This window comes from Anser cygnoides, chromosome Z (genome assembly GCF_040182565.1).
Source record: "Anser cygnoides isolate HZ-2024a breed goose chromosome Z, Taihu_goose_T2T_genome, whole genome shotgun sequence".
Taxonomy (NCBI): domain Eukaryota; kingdom Metazoa; phylum Chordata; class Aves; order Anseriformes; family Anatidae; genus Anser; species Anser cygnoides.
Genome location: NC_089912.1, coordinates 8,434,391 through 8,459,542, shown reverse-complemented (window position 1 = coordinate 8,459,542; position 25,152 = coordinate 8,434,391). Strand labels below are relative to the sequence as shown.

General features: G+C 38.0%; 1 protein-coding gene across 3 annotated transcripts in view; it reads right to left on the bottom strand.

The window, feature by feature from the left end:
• The window catches only part of MSH3 (mutS homolog 3), a 119,208-nt gene that overhangs the window by 66,988 nt on the left and 27,068 nt on the right, over positions 1 to 25,152 (bottom strand). For 2 of the 3 annotated variants that reach the window (XM_048054345.2, XM_048054343.2), the window contains exons 9-12: positions 12,846 to 12,958; positions 11,376 to 11,490; positions 4,474 to 4,558; positions 3,770 to 3,879 (exon numbers count right to left, since the gene is read on the bottom strand). In XM_048054345.2, the coding sequence (XP_047910302.1) occupies positions 3,770 to 3,879; positions 4,474 to 4,558; positions 11,376 to 11,490; positions 12,846 to 12,958 (423 nt within the window). The remainder of the gene's footprint in view (positions 1 to 3,769; positions 3,880 to 4,473; positions 4,559 to 11,375; positions 11,491 to 12,845; positions 12,959 to 25,152) is intronic. The other variant, XM_066987708.1, reaches the window with a different exon arrangement.

The window sequence follows — 25,152 nt, the reverse complement described above, 5'->3', positions numbered from 1 at the left end:
GTTGCATGACTTCTGAGCTGTAAGCTTCGTGCACTCTGCTCTCCACAATCACACCATTAACCTTATTAACTTCTACATTTCGTGCCGTAAACAGAATATTAAGGTAGACTTTAAGCAGTCGAGGCTCATGCTGCCTGTCTAACCTACTTCAAACCATGAACACCGTCCTCAAAGTAAAATAGATACCATCCCAAAGAGAGAGCCAGAACATTGTGCAAACTAACATGTTCATATCACACACACAACAAATGTTTTATGGCTTTCAGTCAGCTGCCCTTCCAACTAAGCTTTCCAAATTTTGGACTATATACTTTTCTAACTCATAAACTAAGCACTTTCGCAGCAAAGGGAAACACTAGCATTTCCCAGATTATCTTCCACTTAGATAGCAAAGTCTCCACCTTCTCCCTGGCTACAGTACTAGAAATACCACTTCATGATGTCCACCCACTGATATTTAAGACATTCTACCTCTCCAGGAATAGACTAGAAAAAAAGACTCTTATGCAATGCTTTCTATACGTACAGGCCACAGAGTTCTCTGCATACAAACTCTCCTACAATGGCTATAAATTGCTCTGCATGATACATCCATCATTTATCTCAAGTTCTACTTTAAGTACGTCGCCACAGCTTTATCAGCTTTATAGTCAATATAATATGGACATAATAAAACTTCATGTAATTGTGCTACCTATCCGCCTTTGTCAGTTTTGAACTCTTTCTTCAATTCGAACTAACCTTGACAAGGTGGAGGAAGGCATGTGTTTGATCTCATGGAAGCAAATTTCCTACAGATTGTGGGAGAATCAATAGCTGGGTAAGGCACACAGCCCAACTACTACCCACTGAGCAAAAGGATGCAATATCAGTTCAACAGCTACCTGTTGTCTTTGGACTCCCAACCGTGCAAGCAGCACAGCTACAGCTTGGAGTTAGCTCTAACACTCAGCTTGTGAAACAGGAAATGGAAATGCAAGAATCAGAGTGGGAGTGGATATCCATGGATGTAACAGGCTGAGAAAAACTCACTAGAGAAATGAGGCTTCAGGCTGTCCACAACTGCCTGGCGCTGCTGTTTATGCCGCAGCCACAGGACAACATATCCACTACATACAACTAAAGAAGAAACAAAAACTGCAAACCAGACCCACAAGCCTGTGTTAAGCTTATCTTTCTCTTTTTCCTGTAGCTATTGAAAAAGCCATGACTGCTTCACATCAACTTCAGTGGTTCTTAGCTTAACTTTAATTTTGTATTAGGAAAGAAATTAAACATTACACACATACAAAAACACAAAAGACCACATTCTTATACAACACTGTGTTCTGAAATGGGTGCCTTAGCCCTTTGTCTTTATCTCTTCTTTCTCTTGCTAAAACTCCACAGCCTTACCAGGAAACAGCATGCTTTATTCAATCAAAATGCTCTGAACAACTCAACTTTCGATTTCCTTTTTTTTTTTCACTAGGTTAGGTGAGAAAGACCTTCAATGGGAGTTATGTTTCAAAGGCAACATAGGCAAGATAATGCTTTTATAATTTACACAAATACAGCTCCTACAAAAAACAGTGACTTTCCCAATTCCTCCTAAAAAATAAAAAAAATAATAATAATAAAAAAATCAGTCATCAATGATTCATACATTCTTTTCTCTGACATCCTAGTATAACCAGGTGAGTAGTGAGGACATTACACCTTTCTTGGTTACGTCTTTTGTTTTTCTTTTCTTCATTTCCTCAAAATTGCACATGCCTTTACTTGGAAGCCTTTAAATGCATTACATCACCGATGAGCTAACGGATACCTTTACGTTTGCCCAAATAATCTTTCTGTACACATTTCTACCTGTACTCAGCTTGATACAGTGTTTCTCCACTGGAAATCTAGTCATCATCCCAAGTGGTTTTCAGCTACAAGGCATAAAGCTGTAATTACACCCTCTCACTTTTTGATATGCCAAGGGAAATGCACCTACCACTGACTGGAAAAGATATAGTATAGAAATCTTGCTTCCGCTGAAAATGACACTCCAGGAGGCACAGGTGAATTACAATTACAGAATGTTCTCTAAGTGCATTTGTGCGCATTACTGGAAACAATACCACTGAATGTCTGATGCACTAAGTACATGAATTATAACTTCTAGTTAGGACGGGGGAAAAAGTACATAGAAACAAAATAGCTTTTTCCACATCAACCAAAAAGTATTGTTAACTGTAGCCATATAACTTCCTCCCATACTGAGAAAAATAGATTGAAAAAGTCTCAATTTTCCACAAGTAGCAAAGAGCAGAGTGACCCAAACTGAGAAGTTCTAAAGTTGGTTCTGCATTGAGACAAGGGAGAATTTAAATTTACTAGTTAAAAAAGAAGGCCTGAAGTCCCCTAGCAAGCATTGCTCTATGTCTTATGTCCAGACAAAGACTATCTACACTACTGTTGAATGCTGTTTCACACGCTGCATCACATACGCGATCATTTGGGAGCAAAATGGTTAGAGCCACTCCTTTACTGGTCCCCATCTTCACTGCTGTCACTGCATGAGCCCAGAGCCTGTACTCTGGCTCCCCCCTCTGACAACTTTACAAACAATTCCCAAAAGGGTCTAGGGTGCCCATAGGGCTGGAAAAGAATTGAAGTAATTTATTTCAATTTATTTCTGCAAATTGGCCCAGAAATTCTATCCAGATGCTTTTAAGGTGAACATCAGACAAATAATCAACTTCCCTGAAGTCTAATACAGTTTAGGAAGGGTACATTGAAAGCCATTTTCAAGTAGGTAAATTCTACACAAGCTATTATGAAAAGGAAAAAAAAAATACTGTAATCAATATATTAAATCCCTGCCAGAAATCGCAGTGTGATACCATCTAACCAGCATTGCTCCTACACAGGAAACAGGTCTCTAATACTCTACATCAACAAAATAGTAGGGGAAAAATAGTTACATACTTTTTTTTTTTAAACTACTGACGAGATTCTGACAAAAAGTCTAGTAAGAAAATTTAGCAGCCATACTTCAGAAGTATATAGTGCTTTAGCATATTAAAAAATTGGCTAAAAAAAAATTACTTCAATAGAAACATTTGTTGACTATCAATAACAGCAAGATGCTAAAGTGCTGGTATACTTTAAAACCTGTCCTGTTTACTATATTAGTAAATCAAAAACAAAAATAAAACAGTGGGAAAATTTATTTTAGTTAACCAAGCTAAAATTATTTTCTGTAAAGTGTAGCTGAGATGCATAACACAACTGACTTAATTTTACACTGATAACTCTCAGAATATTCATGTGCAAAGGAAGAGATCCAAAAACTTAAAATGTAGGTGAACAAATATCACGTGTAAAGACTGATATGTAATAGCAAGTTCAACAGTCCAATAAGGCCTGCAAAGAGAAATGAGAAAAGGCAGAGTCCATTTCAAGACAAAGTAAAACCAAGATGATAGGTATTACAAAATAAGGCATTTCCAAAGTATTACAATATAAAGCATATCTTAAAATACATGACTGAGCAAACAATCATCACATTTCAGAACTAATAAAAAGAAACACTTCATATTCAACACACTGTTTACAGGGATAACAGAAACGTCCACCACTAATTCAGAACAAATAAAATGCATTAAGAATGCAAATACTTGCTTGAGGCAAGAAACAAATGAAACGCTAATTAGCAAATTTACGAATAAAGTATCTTCCACCAGCAGGTAATCCTCACCCATGGTCTGAAAAAGGATACTAAGATAAAGAGATGTCTAACCTGGATTTCATGAGGGGCTGAGTTACCCATTTCTTCAGTCTCCGACGGCCAAAGGAAGTTTTAGTATGATCCAAGACCCAGAGTAGGCTTCCTTTTGTTTTCATATCAGTCTAAAATAATAAAAATAGCATAATTATTTTTAACTGAGCAATCAGTTATGTACTTTAAGAATCTTCACTATGTAAGCATTCTGTTTGGACTTCAAGATATTGCAACTACGTTAGTTTACTGATCTTTTTCATGAATAACATCTTACATAAAACATCTCCAGCAGTCATGAGTTACTTGAGTATGTTTTTCCTTTAGTCAGAAAATGTTTTTAGAAAATTACACAAATAAAGCCAACATGTTAAATTAAGTCTGTGCATAAACCACTAGCACAGAAAAACAAACAAACGAACAAAAAAACACTACTGCATCTATATCACTTGATAGCACTTTTTCAAGAACTCTGAAAGCTCTTCAGGAAACGTCTTTGCTAGTCAAAGTACAATAAAGTTCCTAGCTCATACTTAGAGTCAGTAGAGATTATCTTTCATTTATGCCTCTGAAAATATAACCCTCCTTCAGTCTGATCCCATTTAAAATAATTTTAACATCTGGCTGATATTTTCAAACCAACTTAACTAACTTTATTGGGAACAGTATGTCAAACAGCTCTAAAAATCTCCACATTGAAAAAAAAACACTCCATTTTTCCTTACTTGATTATGTAAAATTTCGAGATTTTTCATCGTTGTCCCATTAATTGTCATGTATTCAGTTTCACTTGACAACCGTTTGAAATTGCTGAGGAAAGGAATTTCAGAGGTTATATTTCAAATATGGGTACATATTTAATGGTAAGTCAAATTCCTCACACCAGAGAACTCATCAGCTATATGAAACAAAACACAAAAAAAAAAGTAAGAAATTAAAATCAATTCAGATAAATAAGAGAACTGAACACCAATAACATCTTTTGTTTTACTGCTCAGATAAACAAGATTTGAAGACTCGCTTGCCCAACTTCCTTCAATGATTCCAACAAAGCTTAGAATAAAATCCAGCTTTCCTGTCATCTAATCCCAATGCACTAAATTGTTAAGGAAATGCCCCTTCTTCAGTCTACGATGAAATTAAGGAAGTACATGCTTTTGTTAGCATACTGTTCTGATCAATGTAGGATTAGGGGCAGGGATAATAGTAAGAATTAATACCTTGAGAGCAAAACTGATTTTAACACCATTCAACATCAAAACAGCATAACAAAAGACATATTGTTAATTTTTCTTTCTACTACTACCAATTTAAAACTGCCTGTTAGTGCCATTATTTAAGAAGAGAAAAATATGGCATACTTAAACTATTTCATTTTCTTTTTAATATGACGTAACTGTGACCAAAATGACTTAACTTTTTGACTCTTCCTAACACAACAGGAAGAGACCAACCCAAATGTTGTTTATGTATAGCTAAGCAAAACACTGAATAGAACCATCATTAATAACTGTATTAATATGTAATATTAGGTGTGAAAAGTATCTCAGTCTAAGATATGCAAATATAGTAGTTGGGACAGTGAAGTGAAGTGCAAGAACCCCACTAAATGCTTTTGACAAATCAAGTCATGATTGTCTAGGTTAATCATACTGCTGACTGCACTTTGCACAAAATCTAGGACGCTCTTTATTGTCTCAGCCTGAAAAGAATGACTTGCTGGGTAGGGTTTAAAATTGCTTTCTTGAATTTTCATACAATTTTTTGAGTGCACTCCACTTTAATTCTGTGGGGGAGCACTAAGTGCTTGAACTTTTCTGCTAGGCATACACAGCTGCACTATTGCTATATTTAAAAAAAAAAAGGCACTAAAATTTCCAGCAGCATGAAATATTCAGAGGGTAATGGTATATATTCAAGTTGTTTGCAGGTGTTTGGGCCTGCTAGTGAACATGTTCTTAAATAATGTGTCAAATTAAAAGTACTTTCTGCAGAATTATTTTAAAAAAAAAGTTGATTTATCTGAGGGGATAAATTCATGGACAGCTGGAAAGTACAGCTGACTCAAAACACCCACAGTCAGCATTATTCTGCTCTATTGTGCTATCACAGCAACCAACAAACTTGACCAGCAAAACAAAACATTGGAGACAAAAGAAGCACTGTCTTCCAAATTACACAACATTAAAAGCAACAAAACAAAATTTCATGATATTCTGTCACAACTGGTGGTGCTGGAAAAAATTAAATCGGAATGATTCCCACTCGGCTTCCAGTCCCCATAATCAACGCCAAATCCTACCCACCCTTCCAAAAGCACCTAATCTACATCTAGGGCTTTCCTAACCTGCATCTTCCCCTGTGTATATATATACATATATATATAAATCGCCTATCACCATATTGATAAACACTCTTTGGAACAACTCTGATGGCAGGGGTAAGAACAGGAGTTAGCCTGTTAGTACCTCAGAACTTCTGTTTCCAACCAATTAAAAAAAAAAAAAAGCCACAAGACTTTGCTGCATTTTGATTTGCCACTACTCAAGTCTGTGATCTCTTAAAGCCAGATGGATTTAATGTGTAAGAACTGCACCTTTTTTTTTTTTCTTCCTGAAAGCATAAAGAACACTTTTGTTTGTCCCTATCAACCCTCGATTACCCATAAGTGAGTTTCAAGATTACAGATTTACTGGTTCTCGTGTTTCCACACTTCAACTGGATGAAGCTCCATGCCTCCAAGCACTTAACGTAGAGCACATCCTGTCCACAGCAAGCTTATTCTCTGATGGCATTTGAAGACAACTAACTCTGCTCCATGGCAGACTCTATTTACTAGCCCTCCAGAAGCAGATATGCTAAAGATGTTCTCACAGCATAAATTATCTATGTTTTATATTATCCAGCTGTGAGTTTTATCTGAGTTACTCCAACCCTGCTATTAACCCTGGTAATTGAGAGCTTAAAGTACATGAATAATAGCCAAGATCAACTGCAGAATATGCCCAACCAATAATTCCAGATGTCACAGCAAAGATATGTTTTGCTTCCACCCCTTCATCTTCCTTCAGCTTGGGATCAGAACTTGATAAAAATGTGAACAAAGGCAGACTCTTTGTAGGGAATTTAGGGATTAAATTACATGAGAAGGAGGTTGTAAACAAATATTAAGCCAGCGCTGGTTTTACAGTGAGGGTGTCACACAATCCTCGTGAGAAGTTCTAAATGTGCTGGTAACAGCCGTCTTCTGCATCGGCAAACATGACTCTTCAAAATCACTTCAGATGGAGCACTACACATTAGTTCCTTCTGCAGGTGACAGTGTGACCTGAGTTTCAAAGAACAGACTTGCAGCTACCTGAAGTACTTAAACTGCGCAAAGCACTAGTGATGGAAATAGCTGGTTATCCCACTACTGAAGAGCAGGCCAAGGTAGGATTACGCTGCCTGGGATGAGAAAAATGAAAAGAGGAAACAAACAGAAATGCAAGCTTCTTGTAGGATTTATATGACTTTTAGGGAATGCTTATTAGAAAGAGGTTGCTATTCATAAAAAGAGCTTTTCAGAGCAGAACCTCACTTAACAATGAGTTACTATGGGGGTTACTATGATTGCTTTAGAACAGTAAACTACATCCGCAGACTTTTGAGTTTTGTGTGTTACCTGTGAAATCTTCTTGGTCATTCTGCATCCTGAGAATCTTACAGAATAGGGCACTTTCTATGCTTTATTCATCATTCTCTCCACAGAAGACATCATATATAATTTCACGCTAAGCAACACAGCCTAGGTGAATGTGTCATTCAAAGCATTAGCTTTCCACTACTTTAATTTTGCAAATCTCCAGTAACTTCACAGCAAAGCTCCAAGACACTGTTTTGAAAGCCTACTAAACAGCAGATTTTCTTTGCTCAATTACCTTTTACAGACCTCTAGAATCAACATCTTCAAAACTTCTATGAGTGAATAAACCTATGCATTTAAACAAGAACTGTAGGAATTCATGTTCAGCCTCAAGGAGTAAAAACCAGTCTCTTCATTTCTCAAAACCATTTGCTTTGGGTATGAAAGACGTTTACCAGTCTAAGTCATGAAGAACCTCAAACCCAGATTATGTTCTCTATTTAATTAACCAGACTTTTAAACTTGTTCATGAATATTGCTGCAGGGCTAGAATTTCTGATCTGGTTCCCTGATGTAACAGCAGTCCACAAATTCCCAACTAAAACAGTTAACAAAATAAAATGAACAAACAAACACAAAACAAAACTTAGAAATATAAAACATAGTACAAGTACAGAAATAAGAGAACCTGGAAGGAGTAGGACAGACAAAAATAACCTCCATCATTTTTAGCCTGAATTAGTCTTCTCCTCTTTCTCCACTGAACTCCCAACAAGGGGTGGGCCTGCAGCCTTGTTCTACCCAGATGGCTGTTTGCTCTCAGACCACTTTTCCTTGCATGCAGCCTCAGCATTCATACAAGCTCCAAACTTCCAGAGAGCTGCCACCCTTCTGTGGTCTCCAGAGATAAGGCATATCCTTTGCTGAGTATCTCTTTGGGGTGTGTGAAAAACAGGCTTTTCCTTTTCCAGTCCCTCATGCTCCTGAACTAACCCTGAAACACCCCAAAGTCTTTTCACTACTCCTTTTTCAGTCTTACACATTGTGAGTGTGGGAAATAAACCTATGCATTGTCTCATATACATGATTATTTTTGGAATTAACACACAAGAGATATGGAACCCATATACACACCATTTCTTCAATTTCAATGACATCTCCCCTGAAAATTCAAGGAAGACCACCATTTTAGGCTGAGTGCATTTACAATTTGACTTCTCTCAATTTCATCTCACAAACTCCTTTCCACTCCTACTATGAAGTAAAATCGTCTACCCTCTTGTTGAAGTCTTTCTCTCTTTCTTCACCTCCCTCATAGTCACTTTAGCTTCTGTCTCTGGCTTCTCTCTTTTTCACTTGTCTCTGTCTTCTACCTTCACTGCTGATAGTTCTTCAATCCCAAAGCTACTCTCCGCCTTCAGAACACAGCTGTTTTCTCCACAATTCCCCAACATTCTTAAGCTTATCTATCACTGGTCAAACACTAAGAATTACAGTCTCTCTCTTCTGTTTCCAATATGCTGGAAAGCATGAACATAAAACAAAAATACACTGAGACACATTTCCCAACAAATGCTATGCAAATGATGATTCTTCAAGCAAAACTGGTTACTCAGCTGTCCTTGAAAACCTCTCCAATAACGGTGTCTAAGCAGGCAGAGTTATTAGAACATACCAGTAAAAAAGCTTATCTCATTTATTTTTCAATTTACTTTTATTTGATGTAGCAGGTCCAGTGCAGCCTAGACAAATCCTAGGGTCCTACAGTGGCACAAACACTTTTCTTTAAAAAGTTAAAATAAAAATACTGTTTTGTTTATGAACTTAAAACTGTATTTCATATCTTCTCCTGAATATTAAATTCCCTCATCATTTATGTGATATTTCATGAATGATACTATTAATTTCAGATGGAATTCTGTTCAACTGGGAGAAGAGTGTTGGGGCATTTATCAGAAGAAGGTACAAATGTGTAAAGAATTTCTTTTGTCATTCTTCCTATCAAATAGGTCTTTTTCATCCAGATCTGTGTCACATCAATAAACTGAAAACTATCTCACAGCTCTGACTTCATGCTCACTGACTCATCAGTATATGCTCACTGACCTGAATTCTCCTAGGAATTTTAAGTTGCTTGACAGTACAATGAAATTAGTTCTCTTCTGTTTCCTGCAGAATCACAGAAAATCCACGAACTCGACACCCTTTGTTTTAAAGCCTCTCCCTTTTCAGCATTTATACATTTCACTGACATTAGAAAAAAGTATTTAAGTTGAGCCTGGCTCAACATTTGGCTGACTTCACTATATGTGAAGATATGTGACTCATTTCAATATATGTGACACTTTAAAAACGGCAAGTAGAAGTCAGTATTGGGTAGTCCAAGCAGCAAAAGCATTAGAAATAAATACAGTAGAATCCAAGCTCCTGAGCACAGGAACATTGTTATCTTGAAGAACGTATTTTATTTCTCCATAGCATATCACCAAGATACCAAACAGTTCGTTGCATCAGATGAGTGGGAACAACACCACAGTGCTAGGACACCACAGGTTACAGTACTTCTTGGGGGATGAAGCAGGGGGGAAAGCTTAGAAGACACCAGAGGAATTGACCTACAAGCTCAGCAAAGTTTTTGTTTACATTGTAATGGTACTTGTAGAGGGAAAGAGGGGAAGTGCAACTTATGGAAGAAAATCCATTCCAAAATCCAGAATACCCAGTTATATTTAATTTCCACATATTATAGAAGATATTTGAAAATTGTTTAAAGCTGACATCTGCAATCATTTTTTAATGCAGCTGCATTTTAAAATAAAAAAGATAATGTAATATAATAAAAGATAATAAAAAAGGGAACCCTTCAAAATGAGGCTTGAAATTCTAAGAATTTCATGCAACATGTGAATGAGCTACAGACAACAAAAAGTATTTCTAAGTTTCTAGTTTGCAGCCAGGCTTACTTAGTTAAATACTGGCTATTTACAGGACAGAGGCATACTGAGACAGCCAAGAGAATATTTTGAACAGGATCCATGACAGAGAAAGCTGTTTTCATGAAGCATTTATTAAGCCTTCATGATATTTTCAAACCTAAGCCAAATTGGATATCAACCTTTCATACGTCTGCAAAAAAAAGGACGAAAAGATGCTTGAGTGGCAATATCTTTCTATTTTCTTTTGATTCCACCTGTATAATATTATTATAATTTCGAGTACTCACTTCAGCATAGATAATAAATCTACAAGCTGTAACTACCTAAGGGAAGATAAGTTTATTTTCATGGCTGTGTGTTTTTCTAGTAACCTTGCACAAATAGTAAAGATCTATGAACAAGTTTTTGCAAGACTGGTTCCCTACTCCTAGATACCACTAAGCCAACTCAAGGGATTTTTCAGAGAGCCAGGATGTGCTGACTGTTTTCTTTTTGCTTGTTAACTGGATTCACCAACAAACCGATCTGCTGAGTACTGTCTAAACATTGCGATGTTAGCATTTGTATCTGCTTCCAAAGTTACAAGGAGGGAACATGATTTACACACTTCCGTGGCAAAATAAAACATCATCTTACAAAACTAAATTACAGCCTAAAAAGTTCTTAAAAAGCTGCCAAAAAAAGCCTTGGTTCATAGAGTAAAACTGAGCTTGAGATATGACAGCTGGTATTTATTGACAAACTGTACAATTTACCTCCTAGTATCTATAATTTTTGCACCTTGTTTATCTTTAATAACACTTGGCTGCAGTAGCTGCTCATTTACATTAATGATAGTAATGTCTATAAGAACCTACTTCATAAAGAATTTCATGAAACACCACTTGGAAAAACAAAATCACTTGATTCCTTCAGTTCTGATTAGGAGCTTAAATTTTATAAAGATGATGTTTATCACTCCAGGTGGGCTCATTTCATTGAAAGGAAGTTGCCTGTTAAAAGTTGCAAGGTATCCCTGGTACATGTATTGGTGCTTTGAATTGGAAATTTATGTAAGGTAACTTACCTTGGATTGTAAAGCATCTTTTCTAAATTAAATTCTTTGAGGTATGCAATTACTGCTGCCAGAGCACAAATAACAGGCTTATCCAAGCTTAGTATTACAGATAGTTTTTGAGGACCTAAACAAAGAAAAATTTCCATGTTAAATTACTGTTTTCCACTAATGCATTTTAGAAAAAGTATAATCTATATTTCAATATTTAATCTAATAAAAATCTTTATTATGTGTATAGTGTTCTATGTTATCTACAGATCAACACAAAGTGGTTCCAAAATAATATTTATGGTTCCAAAAACTGTAGACTTCTACAATAATGAAAACATATTACGAAATTCAAAACATTCGACTCCACAGGTTTTTCCTCACAAAAATGAGTAGCTGTCGGCATAAGAAATTTCTAAATATACATATTAAGTACTGAATTCTGAAATCTTGAAATATTGTGGGCAACATCTGCTCAAATTAAAAGGAATAAAAAGGCCTTGGCACATGTACTGATGATTTATCTGCCTCAGCAAGTTTGCAAATAAGGTTCCATCTTGGTAAGACAGCTATTTGTGTTACATAGTGTCTCTAGACAGTGCTTAACCACAGTGCCTATTCCAGATGCAACAACAGTAAAATTCACTCCCTGATATCTCAATATAAAAGGATTTATTTTTTAAATGAAGTTTTGTCAGAGACACTTTTTTAAGCTGTTCTTCTGTTCTTAGAGTGTCAACACATACAAGAACTTAAAGAAACATTTCAGATTTATCATTTCCCTCAGTTGCAATATACGTGTGAATTTACATCTGTCTAAACATAGTTCTTCAAGACATGAGAAAAGAGATGTTAGCCCTGCATTCACTTGTATGTAAATAACATTTGTTCTCAAGGATCACTTCGTCCAAGCTCAAAACTGGTCCCAATGTGCAGAAAATGAAGCAAAGAGTAGCAGGAGGCCTGCATGGATGAACAAGATGCTCCAGACTAAAGCATAAAAAGAAAGAAGGTGAAAGGCGGAAGCAGGGACAGGTGACCCAGGCGGAATACAGAGACACTGTTCAAGCTTGTAGGGTTTAGGAAAGCCAGAGCCAACCTGAGATTGAAACTGGAAAGATACATGAAGTGCAACAAGAGCTTCTACAAGTACATCAGCAGCAGAAGTAAGACAAGGGAAAATACAGGCCTGCTACTGAATGGGCAAGTGGATCTGGTGACAAAGGACATGGAAGAGGCTGAGGAACTCAATGCCTTCTTGGCCTTGGTCTATGCTAGTAAGATTTGCCTTGCAGAATTCCAGGCCTTTGAGACCAGTGAGAAAGGCTGGAGCAATGAAGATTCATCCTTAATAGAGGAGGATCAAGTCAGGAACATTTAAATAAACCGGATGTAGACAAGCCCATGAAGTCTGTGATGCACCCAAATGTATTCATTCTCTATGTAAAAGCTAATGGTATGCATGCTTCAAAGACATTCTGAATTACATACCTGTAATATCAGGCACTTCTTTTGCATAAAAATCTGTAATTAGTTGGAAAGCATGTGTGTATTCAAAATGGTGGTTTCCCATTCGTTCTATCCTAATTCTGTCATCTCGTAACCTGCAAACAAAATATAGATTGACTTTCAACATTTATGCTCCTTTCGAAAAGGACAAAGGTAGGTTACAAAGCTGGACTTGCTTTCCTTTTTCCGATGTTAGGAAGAGAATGGGTAGAGAAATGATGAGATTAGCTACTCAGGTGGATTGAGAACATTTCGAGATTTATTTTTGTTTTAAAACTTCCTTTTTCCACTGCAAAAAAACAAACAAACAACAACAACAAGACAGCAATAGCAAACTTGCCCAAAAGAGACTTAAAGAGGTTATCTAATATACCTGCAAGGTAAATATATTTTCATGAGTCATAAGAAGTGTTTACTTTATCTGTTCTTGAAGTCCTATGATGGTAAAACAATTAAGCCATTCTCATACGTAACCTTTTACCATATTTAATTATGCTTTATCTTTAAAGGCTTTCTTCACTGCTGTGCAATTTGCTGCAATATTAACCTACTGCACTTTTCCTTATATGCAGCAGAAGTATTCCTCTGCTTTATTCCCTAACTATCTAAGACTCTTCTCTTCCTTGTGCTGAAGGACTCGATTTCGTTCAGTCTTTTTGCAGAGAACATATGCTAGGCCTCTCAGCATCCCACGGTTGTTCTTTTGCTCCACTACTTTTGATCAGTATCTTTGAAGTTTTCCAAAGATGGACACAGAATTCTGACTTGGCATATTCCTCAGCACATAGCTGAGAAAAAGGATCAACAAAAAGTGCTTCATCTTTGGTACAATTTCATTTTTTCTAGCATGACATTTATGACTGCTGTCCACCTTGAAATCTGTTAAGCTCACTTTTCTGCAAATCCGTTCCTTTGCATTCTGTCCACTACCCCATATTTGCAAAGTCATCATTGCTGCAGACATTCAGCATCTTACACTACAGAAATTACCACATTTCTGTCATGCTACTCATCCAGGCTGTCAAGGAGTTAAAAATAACAATCTAGTCCTCCCAATATGCCTGCAGTTCCTCCCAGCTTAACAGGATCTGCAAATGTAGGAAACCTGCTGTTTCACCACTGAGCCAAATGAGCTCTACTCAATGAATCCTTCCATGCAGACAGCAAGTAATCGAGAACTACACCTGCAGAGGATTCCATCCAGTTTTGCAACCCAAAAGAAATTCATCTAGCCTATTTCTTGTGACCCCTGCTTCCACAGCCTACTTATTAAGACAGTGGAAGAACCTTAATTCATTGCACCATACATGAGATCCAAGTTGCTCAGTACCTGGCTCAAGAGATCTGAGATGCCAACACCTGAGTCCAAGAAAAGTGTCTGTGCAACATTTACGAGACACAACTTTTCTACACTGCTTATTTTTACAAACTGCTCACTGAAATTAAAACTGGATGCCACAATATCAGCTGAACTCGTACAGCTGTTAATCCATCATCTAATACTTGTGATGGTTAAAAACAAACAAACGAAAACTACCAAGAAAAAAAAAAACTACAAAAGAAACCCTGCAACCTTTGAGTATAATTATATATCCCCAGACTGAGCACTGAAGAAGCAACTGGTATAAAGCTGCCAGCAAAAGATGTATATAAAACCTACTCAAAGTATCCAAACACAAGTCTCATATTACCATGGGACATGAATTAACCAAGTACTCCTAGCACATTGGAATTATGCCAATGAGAGGGATGTGTAGGTGATATAGGAAGGAAATAAATCAATACCCCTCTTGCAGTGCTTTTCAACTTCACACACACACACACAAAAAATTGGCATTACAGATTCTGTTCTGAAAAGATCAATACATCTCTGAGGCTCAATTCTTAAAAATGGAAGTTATTTTCCAATAATACATGTCAAACTTGCAGTCTTAGGTTTTTCTCAGCACATCCTAGATGATCCCTTGCTTATTTCAAGTGTCTTAGTTTTAGTTGACTGATCCAATTAAGTTTTCAGTCTTCAGACCCGCTGGGATTCTCCTCTGCTCCAACCCTATTCAGAACATGCAAACATTTTTAAAGCAAATGGATTTACGTAAAAGACAATTAGTCCGTGTTTCTCAACCTCTGGTAGCAATCTGCTATTTTCTTCCTTTCATCTTTCACCTGCTCCAGCCTTCACAAACAATCTGCTCTAACACATCCATCCATTTTGCTCGTAAGTGAGCAAATAAATTCACTACAGCATTTTGCAAGAACACTTAGTTAAGCATTAAACTTTCTAAAACATGTTGAATTCTATCTAGAGCTTAGCAGAGTACAAAGCTTTGAATCTTGAACCTATGAGAGAGCAGGTCTTTTCTTTTGACCATGGCTGAGCAGGGACTTAAAGAAATTATTTTTAAAAATGATTTTATTTTTCATTTCTAGTTAGTATGTTCTCCTAACACTGCCTTTAAAAAAAAAAAAAAAAGAACTTTAACAACTTTTAATTTAGAGTTGAAGGCAAAGCAAGAGGTTTCGGAATGTAATTCCCAGTTCGGATGATTCACACCACATCTGCCTGCTTTTAAAGTAAGAGCTAAAAATTGTCATTTTCTTTAATGCATTTGTGATTTTCTTTCATTTCATAACCAAATTTAACCAACTCTTTAACATAAACTTTAGCAAAGGATAACAACAATCAATATAATTTGACTAACTTCTTATTGTATAATACTTTTGTTCATTAACTCCATTGATAAGAAATTGTTCAGTTTAGAACTAGACCATTCAGTGATTTGTAAAGACTTACACATATTTTAGTGTTTCTATTCCAGATGCCGGTATTGCCAAACAAATATCTGATATCTTGTCTATCTAAAAGTATACATATGATATTCTTGACCATGTCCAAAAAATGGAAGGTTATAGAATCCTATTCTACATATGGAGAACTTTGAATTTTTATCAACATGTATCAAAACAAAATTTGCTGCAGAAGGTTTTCATGTCTGTCCTTTACTTAGCCGCATGCCCACCCACAGGCCATTTTTCTGATTATAGCCAGAATGATATGTTGATGCTTATGTTGATGCTTTGTCTCTCCAGCTACCAATGCCTATTTACATCAGAAGTCAACTTGCCATCAACTTTTGTAAACATCATTCTTGTCAGAACATTGACAATGTAGTGCTGAAAACTAATACAGTATTTTATTAATAACCTTTCTAGCATTTCTTAAAAGAAACAAGCCTCATGTTCTCATGACACTGGTGAAGCTAGTCACTACAGAGACCACTAAGAGATCACTACATCTGCAGAAAAAAACGATCTTAAGAGGAAGACTGAAAAAATGGCAGAAGCTGGAAGAATGATGAACAGCATAAATAAAACTAATGTACAGAATCTGGATCAAGATATTTAAAAAATAAAAAAATATTGTAAGGATGAGCTTGCATATAAAGACCAGAGCTCTCAACAGCGTGCTGAATAAAACAGGAGTCACTTCATTACTGCTGTACAATTCAAAACTAAATATGCAAAAAGTATGCAAAGATTTCTTCAAAAACAAAGACGTCAAAAATTTTCTTAAAGCTCAGGAAACCTTCCTGAAAGAAAGTAAGTAACTGCGGAGTTTTACCTTCCAACTACCCTGCCCTGTCAGTTCCACTTCAGGAGTATTTAACTGCTGGGATGCGGGCACCCAGCACTTTTTTGTATATCTGCATGTCATAACACAGGTTCATAAATGATACAGAATTTCAGAAGGCAGATCTCTGCTCCTAAAATTTAGTAAGATGTTTTTGTTACTGACGCTAAGCACAGATTTATTAAGCACAAATAACTGTTATTTAAGTGTTCCTATACACTTTAAAAACTGCTGTTTTCTCTGCAGTTCTCACAATCCACTCTGCTGGGATCATCAGCTTATTACCGTAGGGAAGAAATGCCTACACTGCACAGCAGAGCAAGGTAACCTGAAAGCGTTAATCCTCTCAAATATCCAAGTACACAAAATGACTTTTTCTTATTAACATGCTTAGCAGAAATGATATTTCTTTTATTTTTCATCACTGTGTTGCCTTTATCATACAATTTGTTTCTAGCTCAGGGGCTGTAGCTTTGAACTTATCTGTGAGAGCTGGAGAACAATCATCCTTCCTTTTTTGGTGAAACTTGGCATGAAGCTCCAGTAGCTTCTCTGGCGAAATCTCAATGACATTTCCAAGCAGCTGTTCTTTTGGCACTGACTGCATACGTTTTTAGAAGCACAGCTTTTTTTCTCCTGCCACAGTAAAGCACTTTCCCACATTTGCTCTCAACAACCTTCAAATACCAGAGATGGAGACAATGCTGTTGCAAGGAGACTGGCAGCACAGATACCTCCTCTGAGCATCTGCCAGTCTCAAAATGATATAAACCACTGATGCCTGTAATAACCAAACAATAATTACCATGTGCATGTTATCCATACACTACATATAGTGATATGTACATACACTTGACCCCACAAACCTCCAGTTTTTTGAGCATCCTGTCCCAAAGCCATTACGATGCTAGGAGCTGCTGAAAAGCCTGGAACCAACACTTCCACACTTTAATACATCTATATATATACACATATACATACACAGTAATACATACTTATAAAATATATATATACACATATGGAAAAACTTAGGGAAAACTCCTTGATTATCTTTTACAATCCAACGAATTATCAACACTTGTTAATGTGTGTGTCTTGATTTCCCTCTAGTCACCTTAGCAAAACTATAGATGAGCAGAACCCCCAGCGCATCTCCAAACAAAGCACCTGGATCCAAAAAGCTCTAGAAAAGTTCCTTTTAGCTTTAGGAACTTGGAGGCAGGCACTGTCAAAGATGTTGAGTACAGAGGCAAAGCTGTAGAGTATCAGAAAACCAAAGACCACTTTGCATAGGTACTCTATGATACTCTATGCTTTCTGTAAGAACAAAACTAGGTACTACAAGACAAAACACAAACACCGTTGTGCTCCAGCAGTTACTACATCTACAAAATAGACACGAGACAAATCTTTTCCAGGTTCTTTTTATCTGCCTATATGAAGAACGGGATGAGATGCACTACACTTGTTTTGGAAGCCAGCAGAAAAGATCAAGAACTGCTGGGAAAGAAGGGAAGATTAATAAGAACCAGGGTGGATTTATAAAGGAGAAGAAAATCCCATCAAATCGATTTAATTTCCTTCAACAGTAGAGGAACAGGTTCTGTAGAGAGAGAAGAAGCGTACAATTTCCTACATGGTTGATTTCAGTAAGGTTAATTTATAGCATTACACATGACATTCTCATAACTGATTTCGATTTTTCATAAACCTTATTTACATGAAAGCACTTATTACAGAGTGAGCACAAAACTGGCTGGAGAACGATACTCAGAGTGGTACCAAGGATTCACTGTCAAAATAAAGGAATGTGTTCTGCAAAGTTCCATGGAGCTCAATGCTGCACACGGTAGCATTCAGTACTCCAGTTATCACTTGGACAATGAAACAAGGACAACCCCAGTTAACTTGCCACTGCTGTGAAGCTGAAGTGGCTGCACAGAATGTTAGAAAACTAGACTTCAACTCAAAACAATCTGGCATGCTGGAAAAATTATCTAACAAATGTGAGTTCTCTCCAACATGTGTAGCTGTGAATAAACAACACATGCACAAGTAGAATGGGGAATGAGCATGAAGAAGTTCCAACTTCTAATGTAGTAGGAGTTCTGTTCATTAAACATCCAAAGCATATATTGTTTACCTGCATAACAACACCAGAGAGCAGTTCATACCCAATGACTAGCGCTATCTGAAGTGATCTTCAGTCCCTTGTGCAGTTGTGTATCAGCTTATAGAACCGCTGTTCAGAGTCAGCAAAGCATCTTCTCCGTGCTACCAGCAATATTCCCCGCTGCATTTTGGAGGTGTTACGTAGCACATGACACTGGGAGGATGTAGTGCACCCTGGTGTGGTCTCATCAGGGGACTGACAGCACACCAGATTCCTCTGCCACATGCTTGTTGCACTTACCATCACCTGCACCCCTGATGGTGACACAGCTTCGTAGAACAGCTGTGCCGGTTTGTCCCCAGAATCACCACTGGCACCACAGATCCTCCATTCATGATCGTGCCAACCAGCAAAAAATCTCTCTACTTGCAGGACTTCAAATAGATTAAAAAAAAAACAATGCAACATCAACACAATGACAAAACAAAACCAAAATATAGTAACACCCTGCCTACTACCTGCCATACTATGCTAACGCTAACAAAATAATATTCTTACAATCACACCCCACTATGGAAAATGCCTCTGTCTGAATCAAAGTGTGAGCAATCAATTGCTCATGGTAGCTTGGGATGACCCCTGTGGCTTGCCTCTCTCTTTTCTGCACAGCAGCAAGTCCCTCACAGCAGGGCACATTTTGTCGCCCTGTTTAAGTGGTCTGCAACTATTTCTGCTCTGAATTTTCTGACATCAGTTATACAATTTTAAGGTTGGAAGTTTCCAGCAGAACTTGCACACATTTCTTTTTCAGAAAGATGATTGTGTTGTGGTGCCTTTCTGTCAGGGAACAGTTCAACAAATTCCAGATGCCTTGAAACACATGGGGGGATGGGGATCAAAGAAACAAAACAAAACTGAAAAACAGCTTTTGCTGGCTTAGCCTGGCTAAACGGCACAGCAACAGGGAAGCAAAAATACGGTGACTGACAGGACCACAACAGCTCCCTCCGATCACTATTTCTGAGGTACAATGTGGCACCAGCTTGCCACCAGCAAGCTTTTGGGAGCACCGACTGTTGTCTCAGGCACGTACCACAGTGCTCTTCAATCCTCCCTGGGGCCAGAAGCGTAGTTTCTCTGTTTGCGGTTGGTCAGCAGGAACACTCATCCCTCAGGTCCTCTCACCTGCTGCCTGCCCCTCCTACCTACAAGTTCTCCTACTTCTAACAACGCTGAGTGCCAGCAACACCCGCAGCAAGCAGAGCGGAGCCGAGCATCCCACCACCCCAACTGGGGCACCTCCACAGGTCGTGTCGTCCACCCTCCTCCTGAACAGGGCCATTGCCAACACCAGGTGGCTTCACAGGGCTGTACGAGCGTCTGGCACTGCAGTAACAGAGGAGCTGACAGAAATGAGGAGCGGGGTGTAAGAGCAAGCCCAAAATGAATTTTAAAAGGATGGATCAGCCACAGCTGCAGGAGCTACACCCCAAGTTCCCACAAAGAGCAGCACAGGATGGTGGCACACATACCTACTAATGCTGCAACACAAGAAGCACAACAGTTACAGCTGCCCTTCACTGAAACCACTATGAGGAGACGAGTGCCAAAGTTTTCAAGGACGTGACCTGTACTAGAAACATGCAGAGATCTGCTGTTCTCTGAGAAGCACGGCACAAGTGGTGTTTAGGGAAAAGAGATTTAACTTCAAGAAGCAACCTCAGGGTCAAAATGAAGAGTCCCATCCATGCAAAAGATTGGAAAAGAAACCAGAAATGTAATCCAGGAATTTATATCACCATTCTAATCTGTTTCTGATATATTTCCCCCCCAGAAGCCAAGTATAATTAATTCTGAAATGTTTGCTTTTACAAAAATGATGCCCTACCTCTAAACACTGTTGAATCCGTTCATGTAAAAAAGTAATGTAATTTCATACTTGACCCAGAAAATCTACAGCAATCAATTAATACTACTTTAAATTATCCTGTAACACAGTAATAACTGACTGTCAGAACTCCCCCAAAATTGTAACCCTTACTTTTTCTTTTTAAACCAAAAGGGACCTGTCAGAGAACGTCTACGCCACCAGACAACAGAGTGACAAGCAGAAAACCTGAGCTCTGCATCACATATTCTGTTAGTATGACAACATTTCCTTATATAATTAAGACAACATCAAGCGCTTTATAACATTAGCAATAAAGCAAACACCAGGAAGAGAGCAACTATAACTAAAAGATGCCAAAGCATTCTGTACAGGCAGACCAAAGGAAAAGACGACAGAATGACCTTAAAATAAAATGAGTTTTGAAGCTCTAATACAAACATGTATAGTGAATTTTGGACCATCACCTTGTCCCAAAGGTCAGCATTTGCAATATCCCCTCACAAACCCACCCCTCTTTCACAATGTTATACATCTTTGAAAAGTGAACGCACTGCTCTTTGCATCACGATGTCACGTGTTATCAGATCATACTTGTGTTGATCGACAGGAACATGAAACTTTTCCCCTTCTGAACAGCAAAACCTTTTGAGCACAAATCACTTTTCTTTGTTTCTCTTCCCATCTTTTTGGAAATATTTCCCACCTACCAGATCTTGTGGTGAAGTCATAACTGCTGTTCTGTCAAATTGCTGCCTATTGTCATTAAACTCAGCATTACAACCTCATTCTAGGATCAAGCTGATGGACGAATACTTGGTAGAGTACGACTTATTCAAAGACATACTTACCCTAGCAGCAAAATGTAATGGCCCAAATCCAATTTGAGCAAAGTCAGTTCAATGTTTAACAAAGTTTCCCACACATTATACTAATCTCTCTTCCCTTATGCTGTGTTTGAACCAGCAAAATCCCTAAGGCATTCCTAGTTTAATATATTTATTATACACCACTGACCTTCAAAACACTCAAAATTATCTGGAACCTATACACACATATGCAAAACATTTAGCAGTTTGTCCAAGAAAGGAAAGGTAACGCTGTTAAAATAATCAAGAATTAAAAGCAAACAACTACAAGACAATGTGTTTCTGGAATGAATCTCAAATTCAAGCTAAGACTTCTTCACAGGATTAAAGACACTTCTTCACTCAAATCAGTGCTGAATATTGCAGAACATACCAGCTACAGAGAATTTGCAACAATTCAGAGGAGTGCAGCTGAATTATGATCTGTGCATTTGCCCAGGTTATGGATAAAAACATATTCAACTAGCACAGATTAGAGAGCATAGATGTGAAGCTGAATGGAAGTCATCATCTGCTTACGAAACACTATTTCCAACAATTACATAAGAAATAATGGAGATGGTGACAGAGTCCATCCATGTATCTGTTATAAATCATTTTAAACTAACCTCCCACACTTCTACCACAGCTCTACCTGCCAAGAACTGTCAAAAACATAAATCCTCTTCTTTAATCAGCATGAGAATTGCTGTGGAAATATACTAGGATCACTGAACATGCAATACAGACCATGCTCAGAAAATAAATTGCTCCTGCTAGCAGGAAGGCCATACCCGGATTTTCCACCCGTCAGTGCGCTGAAGCCACCGAGGCTAACAGCTCCAAGGAGGGGCCTGGCTGCTGTTCAGGCTCACACACACCTACCCTTGCCCTGCAACGACACAGTATGCCCGCTGCTTGGTCTCCAGCTCTGTGTAAGCGAAGCTCAGAACCTTTGGTAACGAACAAACACATATTTGACAAGGGCAAAGCAAAAGGGAACTCTTACAAAACGACAGTCTGGCTGTTTTGCTGAGTGAGACTGGTGTGTTACAGAAAGAGAGAAAACGTGGAGGTCCCCCGGGGACAGCCCAAAGCAGGGAGCAGGCCAGGGAGCAGATGGCTGTACTTTCCACACAGATGTCATGTGGGAATGGAAGAGCTGAAAGGCCTCCAGGAAGAATCTATCTATGCCTCATCTGCATTACAGAAAGTAATATTCTGACCCCTATCTGGAAACCGATCAGCAGTCAAAACCGGCTACATGTAACTAATCCTGCATACTGATCCATCGCTTTGTGTTCACAGCTGGAGAAGCCCTGATACAACAGAGAGAAACTATGGGGAAACTGGAAATTTTCTTCTTTCACTTTACCAGAAGTGCAGATCGTGGTTCAGAGCACAGACAATTGCCTACCATTTCTCCCACGCACTCCTCAGCCATGTCCTGTCAGGAGAGACAACTTGTTCTCCAAGTGGCAGATGTCACCCAGCAATATGCACCTGAAGAAAACCTCCCATTTCAGGAAAAAAAAAAATTTAAAAGGCTGAATGCTCTTAATACTTTGCATGTCCCTGTAAGATTACAGACCAACTTAAAAGAAATTGCACAGGAAAAAAAAAAAAAAAAAAGAAGAAGAAAAGAAATACAGCCCATAACATCTCCCTTTAATTTACATTTGAAAGGATGCTAGGTACATTACGGTTTTGCAGTTATGCTGACAGGTCATACCTGGCACTCAGGAGGAAAACCTACAATCGTTCTTGAATTCCTTGTGTAAAACACCACATTACTCTAAAAAGTTATAGCAAAAAGAAGGAGGAATAAACATCCAAACTGTCTTCACAATTCAGATAATTTTATCCAGGTATTTTTCCACAAGACTTGATACTCTTAACTAACCTTTTTTTTTTATTATTACTTTTAACTACCTGCAGAACAAGTGTCTAATTTATATTCTGACCTGAAACTTTTCAGTGGCTATTCCTCCAGGTATCACCCATCCTTAAAAAAGGTGGGAAATACATTCAGGAAAGCTGCAGAGGAGAAGCACTCCAACAGAACAGTGTTTATATACAGCATAAGACTGCATATCAGAGTCATATTAAATAGATCTGCATAACCCAACAGGAAGAACAATATGGGTAGGCTACACTGTGCTAATTGTAATTCAGCTAGCAGAAGTAAAAGAAGCACAAAGCCTCATAACCACTGGTATTTGCTGATGCTCATTTGCCTATTTCCTTTAAAATTATACCTCAATTATTCTTGTCACTTAGACATGCTTTTTCTACACAGATAAGGGACGTTGGTATGAATTTTGTGCAAAGAGAAAGCAGGAAAACATACCAGGATAAAATAATTTCAATACAATGAAGGCAAATGATTCTTGTGGCAGTGAAGGCAACCTCACACTGGGCCACATTTGCCCAAGTATGGTAAGATTGAGAGAAAGGATTATTCCTCTCCACTTCATATTCATAAGACCATACCTGAAGTACTGAGTCCAGTTTGGGCCTCCTGCCACACATCACAAGACACACATCAACAAACCGGAGGGAATCCAGAGGAGTATCTCTAACACAATTAGTGGGCTAATTAATACAGCAAATGACGGCAGACTAAGGAAACTGTTGGGTTGTTTTGTTTTTTTTTCTTTGTTTTGTTTTGTTGTTATTTTTTGTTTTCCGGGACAGAGTAAGCAAAGGGGGCATCTTATACCTAAAAGGCATACAAAAAAGCCTAGAGCAGACCCTTGTCACAGGGGCACAATGAAACAACAAAACCAGACAGTCACAAGTCACAGCTTATTCAAAACTCTGCTTGGACTTTATGAAAAAACTCTTCCCCACAAAAAACAGTTAAACATCAGAGGAGGTGGTGGTATAGACAGCCTGGAGATCTCCCATCCTTGAGGATTTTCCAAACTGGACAAAACTATGTGCAACTGAAGATAACCCTGATTTGAGCAAGAGGTTAAGCAAAATGACCTCCAGAAATCCCATCCAAGTAAATTTTTTTTCCCCAGGATTCCAGGAAATAAATGATTATACAAAACTGTGAAAGTTATTAAAGGCAACATAAACCATCAGCAGCTTAACTCCACAAATAAGAAGAACATAGAGTCTGGCTGTATAGTTTTTCTTGCCTTACAGCACTGTTCTACCAAGCTGTTTCCTCCGGGCTGTACAAAAGAGATGAACATAGAATATTTAATTTATTGTTTATAACAATCTACTAATGACATCAGGAATGGACCAGATGCTGGAATAATTATGATTCTAGAATTGGGTTGTGACTACATCATGATCTCACGACCTACTTGTACAAAGTCCTTCTCACACATCCCAGAAACTCAAACAGTGCTCTGAGCAATGGACACTCTTTTCCAAAAAAAGAGGGATTTTCCATGCAGGAATTCTCTTAATAAAATAGCTTGGCTTGGAAAACATCATCCATCCAGTAACTAGGAGAGGAGGAGATACGCTTTCCCATTTGTGGGGAAAGTTCATATGGAACAAGACAGGGAATACTATTCAAGCTCATTGTCCAGCCATATTTTTTCTGCTGAGAGTGTAGCACGAAGTCTTTTAAGTTATATTTTGATTTCTGGCATGCATAACTTGCTATTCACATTGCATTTTCCTCTCACGCCACTGACAGCATCACTTGAACCGACTCCAACTGAAAGGACATGATAGATTATATAACTATTCAGTCTACTCGATTTTACCTTCTTTTTCCCCTCTGTTTGGAGGATTAATGTTTGGGACATGTAACATGTTAAAGTCTCCTCTAACGGTACAGA